The sequence below is a fragment of the Monopterus albus genome, unplaced genomic scaffold (genome assembly GCF_001952655.1).
Source record: "Monopterus albus unplaced genomic scaffold, M_albus_1.0 scaffold62.1, whole genome shotgun sequence".
In the NCBI taxonomy this organism is placed as follows: Eukaryota; Metazoa; Chordata; class Actinopteri; order Synbranchiformes; family Synbranchidae; genus Monopterus; species Monopterus albus.
The window spans coordinates 2,315,032-2,322,296 of record NW_018127942.1 but is presented as its reverse complement, the minus strand read 5'-3'; the positions used below and the strand labels follow the sequence as shown (position 1 = coordinate 2,322,296).

General features: G+C 40.1%; 1 protein-coding gene across 1 annotated transcript in view; it reads right to left on the bottom strand.

The window, feature by feature from the left end:
• Positions 1-7,265, bottom strand: part of klhl29 (kelch like family member 29) — a 212,702-nt gene continuing 205,437 nt past the window's right edge. Inside the window, exons 15-16 of the mRNA XM_020603683.1 lie at positions 4,384-4,528; positions 1-1,395 (exon numbers count right to left, since the gene is read on the bottom strand). Of these exons, the coding sequence (XP_020459339.1) occupies positions 1,212-1,395; positions 4,384-4,528 (329 nt within the window). The 3' untranslated portion in view covers positions 1-1,211. The remainder of the gene's footprint in view (positions 1,396-4,383; positions 4,529-7,265) is intronic.

Below are 7,265 nucleotides of genomic sequence, written 5' to 3'. Positions count from 1 at the left end.
TTCATGTTCTGGTATATGTATTAGGTTTCAATAATAATTGTTAGTTTCTGGGTATAGATTTACAGACATTTTGATTCCAACCTATCAGCTTTTGTTTTCTAAAAACATTTATACAGAATTGCCTTCAGGTTTTAAAATATACATATCTCCTTCCTGTATTTACAGAATAAGAACCCAGTATAATCTGTGGGTTGCAATGAATCACATTGTCTAAAACAAAAAAGGGGGTGGGGAGGAGAAGTGATGAAAGACAGAAACATGAATCAACAATAACAGTCACAGGTGATTATTGTGCTTTTATCCAAAGCAACTGTCCCAACTTGAACATCTGAGCAGGCGTCAGTTGAAAAGAGAAATTCCCTCTCTCTCTCCATTAGTGTACTGCTTTCTTTGTCCCACAGAGCAAGAGAATGTAAATGAAAGGGAAAAGAACAGGCCACTCACCCTCCAGATGATGTCTCAATCAGGCTGGAATTAAACAAGAACAGAAAAAATAAAGGTTTTCGCTTTTCAAACCCTCCCTGACCTAGAAGTGATGGTTTTTCCTATGTTTAGCAAGCCTTTGAAAGAATCAGGTTACACAGAGTTCAGAATCTGCTTTTAAAAATTTCACAGTAGGAATTTCACTTCCTGATTCAGTGGCGAGAGAAGAGACTCGTCAAACCCACTGATAAAGAGGAAAACACCTTTACTTCACTTTTCCTCCTGTCTATAGATGTCACTACCGAAAAACATTCATACAACACTTAGAAACCTGTCAAACATAATTTACTCAAAAGCGATTGGACCTGAATGGCTTTCTTTACTCGGAGTACATGAAAGAAACGGAGGTGGTGAGTTTAGTGAGACTGGGAAAAGACAGTGCTGAAAATCTTCCTTAAAAACCAAGTAGCTTGTAAATTACTAAGAGGGACCCTATGCCTATTGGATGACAGGATGAACTACTACCATGACACATACAGTACTGGAGGTTAGGCATCGTCACCTGACATGGCTGAGTACTTGAGCATAAGTACATTCTGCACAGGGCTTTTTTAGGGGTGGGGGGTTGGGGGGCTGTGGGACGGGTGACATGGTGGATGGGTGCTGGCGTCAAGTCCAGAGGTTGCTGACCACCTGGCCCTGCCCTAAGTTGCCAGTGCACATTGTCCCACTACTGGAGCTCAGCTGGTGTTTGGCGTCGACCCAGTGCGATCGGGTCCGAGCTACGCTCAGCCACTCTGGATGTACTTTTTGATGACCACGCAGCCGTGTCTGAAGAGCGGGCAGGGCAGTGACTGCATGAGTGTCCACGTGTTGGTGCTGGGGTCGAAGGTCTCCATGTTGCCAAGGGCTGGACCCTCACTGCTCACAATACCTCCTGTGGCGTAAATCTTCCCGTCCAGGATCACAGCACTGCACAGACACAGAGTTTTTGTTCTGTTCAATAATCTTGCTTTGAAAAGTTACACTACCAGTCAAAAGTTTGGGCACACCTTTCCCATTCAATTCAATGGGAAGCTGTGTATCTGCTGTCTACTGGGAGTTACAGCAGATGAGATCAATACTGTTCTGATGCTTATCCATTAAATATAGAGCAACACCCAGCTGTTAGTTAACTTAGTTTGTTATGGTCATTTGTTTAAACTGAAGTGTAAAAACAACAAATAACCATTTTACAAAATCTTTTGTGCCAGACTATTCCTTTGTCATGTAACAGCCATGACAAGAAAGCAGCAACTCATAGCTAGGACACAACTGGATGCATAATCCCCAGTAAAACTGAATTATGTCCACACATTCTTGTACGCATTGCACAAACAAAATATTAATTAGGGAGTTAACTGGTGAGCCTTAAATGTAGCAGAATGTGGACAATATCACCATTTGGCAGAACCAGACTAGAGCGGACAATATCACCATTTGGCAGAACCAGGCTAGCTGTTTCCCGTTTTTAGCCTTTGTGCTAGGCTAAGCTAACTGGCTCCTGACTGTAGTTTTACATGCACCATATAAACACAAGTGGTTTGTCTTCTTATTAAATTCTTCAAAAAGTTCAACTATCCTTTTAATATTTTTATAAAATCAGACAGTTTTGATACTATGTATGGTGAGCATTGTTTTCAGTAATGCCTATTCAATGTACATACATTCAGTAGTACCTCTCTATACAGTATTTATTGTTAGTGGCCAAGTTTGCCATTTGTTATTGTTTTAAATTTTATTGATATCAGCCTCCCTGTTTACTGTTCACTATCCTAACAGTGTGTCCGAGCTGCATTGTTACTGCTGTTGCAAACATTTCCTCCTGCTGCTGTTACCCTTTTTTTTTTTTTGCTATTTTTTGACAGTGCTTCATTTTAGTTGCCGGCGGCTGTACACCTCCAACTTCTCAGTGAGCTAACAACTCCTCTTCATGTCCTGCTGTTAAGTGGAAAATTATTTGCACTGTGCACAGCATGAAATCAGAACACACTAGCTCAAGGCTTGACGGACGAAGTCTGATTACCGACTGACTTCTTCATTACAATGAGTTTGTTTGGTCGCACTGTAAACAGATACACTCAATGCACGTCTTTTCTATTTCTGACAAAGTTAAAGCTCAAAGAGCATTTAATGTACCACCATTAATAAATCTATCAAAATCAAATTTGACTGAAGTCTTCAAATATTATTTTCAAAAATATGAATTCAGTTTAGATTTTATGTTAGAATGCCTGCACTGCGCACACTAACTCTTAGGAGCAAATAATAGAGAGGCAATAATTGTCAGGGAGCTAATTAGCTGCTGTTAGATAGTTACAATATTAGTCACAGTTATTGTTAATTGGGATCAGACAACAAAGCCAGACACAAGACAATATCTCCACAAACATGCAGATTGTCGCGCTGGGGGCCACACCTGAGATTATCAGACCTGACTCTCACAAAGCTCTCGATATGCCCGACAAGGCCACTTTGTAAGGTAGGGGAAACACACACACATACACATATTACATTGCCCCTTGAGGGTGAGATGAAAAAGCAAATATCTATACAAATGTGCTCATTTGATATGAGAAACAGAAACAGGAGTTTGTGTGCACAGAGGATTAAAACTTGGGCTGGAAGCTGATTAGGGCTTTGTACTCCTGTTGGGGTTTGAAACAATCTGCATTTGCATAAGGTGCACGTTCAAACACACACACACACACACACACACACATATAGAATGAACAACATGCAGTCCTAGTGCACAAATTCACAACACTGCGGGGACTGAAAAAGATTATTACATAAAGCCTAAATCTACTCAGAGAGAAAGCAGCTGATCCAAAATGGACAGCACACAGGGCGAAGCCTGGAGCTGCACTCCCTGATTAAACAGAGGAGGTGCGGCCTCCACAGGACCGGATGCAGCAAGGGGTGAATAACTGCTCTCCTGTACAGTGACCTGCCAGACTTCATCCTTTGTGCTGGAGCATGCAATGTAGGCAGTTCTGTTTCTTAGTATTTCTGTTTTGGCTGCTCTGTGTGTTTGTTATTCTCCTTCCTTCCCTGCATCTCTTCCCCTCTTGTGTCAGACTTAGTTAAATGTAGCAGAACAGCTGCCTGGCGTGTGCTGGTGCAGCTTATCAATAACTCTGACAACATGATTTATGCTATACATTCTGCATATAAGATAAGTGTCTCTAATAGCTTCCCAAATGTATTTCACAAATGTGTATTTCTTTCTTTCTCAGCCTCTGCCTAAAAAAAAAGAAAGAGGCAAAACAGTGAGTTAATTATCACATCACGGTGGCTCAAGCTAACTGGGATATTAGGAAATGATCCCACTGTTGTAAATTTTAATTTATCTGCCTTTATCATCCATTATGTTTTCACAAATGGTATAAAAGTTAGACATGTACACTGCGGTTTTCTGCTTTTTTTTATTTAGAATACAAACAAAGCAGTCACTCATAATCAAGTTTTAAAAAAATCTGAGTAAAATAGCACAATTAAATTCTTTGAAAGAAAGTTGATTAAATCAAGTCTTTGCTATTTGACCGGCTTGTTTCTCTCAGCATGACAAATAGCTTTGTTCCTGATCAAACGAATAAAAAAATAATAAATAAAAAAAAAAAAGCAAGCCCATTAAATAGAAAGCAATTTTTGAGGGAGACGTTTCACAACCAAAATGCATCTTGTTGTAAACACTGTTCCTGGCTTTGTTCATGTTTTAATTTGCTGACCTGAGAACATTTCCCTTGCACAACCATTTACCTGTGTTCACACAGAAAGACTGACAGATTACTAATAAGCTTAAGTCTGACACATTTTTCAGGCTGTGTAAACGTTTGAGTGTTTTTGAAGCTTTGCAATTTGAGCTCAGAAAATTTTTTTAAATGAATGAATGAATTTACATTTGTAATAATCTCTTACCTGCAGAACTGCCGAGAGTGATTCATGTTGGGACCAGCTTTGATGTTGCCTTTGTCCGGGTCATAGATAGTGGTGGCCCGAGCATAGGCTCCTCCCAGGATGAATATAAAACCATTTAGACTCACTGCAGGGGCGTATTTGTTATCTAAAGATAAGAGAGGATGAGACACAGCAGGTCAGAGAGGACACATTTCTGTTAAAGAAAACCTAGCCATTGTTTGCTTGCCATTCTGTGACACAGTAGAAGCTTCCATTCACTATAATGGCATCAATTGGTTTTTCCCCTCCACACCGTTTCCTGCAGTCCCTAAAGTGCATACAAAAATCATCAACATGATTATTATCACTTTACAGATGTGCCATTCTAAAGACTGTTTTGGATTAAAAAAAAAAACACAATAGATAGCAAACCAATGAAAAAGAAGAGTTCATAAATCACTGTGGTTTTATTGGGTTCTGCTCCAAAATATGTTTGGTCTTGGAAGCAATATAAAAGAGTTATCTAAGTCCCAATAAGTCACAATTGCATTACGCCCTCTGGCACCTCCATAGATTCACAAAGCAAGAAATTAAAAATACTGCACATGTATTGGAAATACATGTGTGATCAAGTGGGACACTACATACTATATAATTCAGTCTGATAGAGTGTATAGCACATGAGGAAAACAGGCATTGAAACAGCACCACTGTAGCATTATATATGAAGCAGTGGTTTGTGTGGAACAATGCCACTGAAGACCTGCAGCTCACGAACAGGAGCCCTGCTGTGTGGGAAGAGGAAGACTGTTTCAGACTCAGAGCAATTTCTCCCAAGCAGGCTGCAGCTGGCCAATTTATGAGCAGCATGAATAATGCACTGACGCTTGGCCGCAAGCCGCCGTCCTCACTGTTCTGCCACAGTGGATGGACATTCCTCACTGGAGGCATCAGGAGGAATAAGGTCTTGACGCCTTAATCATGGTGGTGGAAGCACTAGTGTAGCAGAACTACCTCCACTGTGTTGGGTATTTTTAGTCAGATAGAAATTGGATAGATACTTTATGTATTAGAAATGTTTAGTGGAGATAGGATGTCTAGTTAGACTGTTAAATGCTTAGTCATGCTTATGAGTTTCTACAGGGTACATCTGGTCAAGGATAACTAGAGAGAAATGTTGATGACTGTCAGCAGACAGGGTGTTAATATTATTATAATGACGTGTATAACTGTAGCCTTAGCCATAATATGTTCTCTGTGATCCTTTGAATAAATCAACACTGTTTTGAAGTTACTTGGACTGTCTCGTCTCTCAGAGTCAGTATGGTCAAAAGTACGGGGTACAACAGAAGCAAAACAAGTTGATCTGGATCCATATCCGTCTGCCATGTTACTTCACACCATGGCTCAGTTCCCAGACTCGATTGTGTTAGGTGGCCTGAACTAACCTGCACTAAATGTACTGAATAACAGACCCAATGCTGTCGCTGGGTCGTGAAACATTACCAGCATTCAGTATACAAGGAAACGTCTTTATTGTGCATATGGCAATATAAATCAGCACGTTTTTGAAGTTACTTGGACTGTCTCGTCTCTCAGAGTTAGCAATGGTAACAAGAACCAAAATAGTTCTACAACTGCCTCTGCCTGTCACTGAGCTGCTGAGAGGAACCCAACATGTTTAATTCACAGGTCACCTCTGGAGGTGAGAGGTGCATCTGCTGCTCCCCAGGCTGACTATCACACTTCAACTCATCATGTTCTGTATTAGCATTAGAGTTTACAGACATGCAACAGCTCTGAGAGGCTACACCTACACATACAGGTGTAGACATGCTAAGGATTCATGCTAACCATGTTCACTAATCTTGGTTTAGTGAACCTAAAGTGTTCTAGTGTGGAGGCCTAGATTCCCCCTTCCCCTTTTCAGTAATTTATTTACACACATACACACACACACACACACACACACACATATATATTAAAGTTTGTATTTTATTCTGTTTTTAGTTAGCTAGACCAACTGTCGAATTGGTAATACTGGGTTGTAATGGGATCAAAATGAGGAAAGTAGAAATCCAGTATTTCTATATTTCTTTAAAAAAATATTGTTTGAAAATCTTCAATTAAAAAGAAAAGTACAGCTGAGGCTGATGGGGATGTCAGGATGATGCTAGAAGGAAAGTCAAGGGCTCACCAAAGTTTTTACAATTTATCCTGAAGGTGGCATGAAAGTCAACATCAAATTTTATGTCAATACATCCAGTAGCTGTTGAGACATTTCACTCAAAGTCACAAAGAAGAAACGTGAAGGGATCACCAGAGTCACTGGCGACTTATCCTCTGGAGGTATTGGTGTCTGTAAGATGTCATGGCACTCCATTCAAAAATCGAGACATTACAGTCTAGACCAAAGTGGTGGATGGACAAAGAGAAACTGACAGCTGTTTCTATTGTAAGATTTGAGTCTTATAGACTCTAGTTACTTTATCAGCTTTAGTTACTTCTCATACCTGTAGTTCCTTTTAGTTACCTTTCATAACTTTATCTTACTTGTTTATGCATATTACAGCTGTATTGATGATTGTCCAGAACTACTGAGCTTTGGTTATTTTAATGCATTTGTTTCCCTTGCTTATATATCTTACAGCTGTAATGAAGCAGAATCTGCTTACTTTGAATGCTGTAACTTCTGTGTAGAGACTAGATGTCTGCATCTCTTTGTGACCAGACAGCCAATTCACATTTTAACAAAGACAAGTTGGCTTGTTTTGCACCCACACCTACATTTAACATACAAATTAGCATCACGCCAGACACCTGGTGGAGATCACATTCCAGCAAGGAGGTGTGAGCTCCGGCTCACCAAATTACCAATAGGATTACAATGCATGAATTGTTGT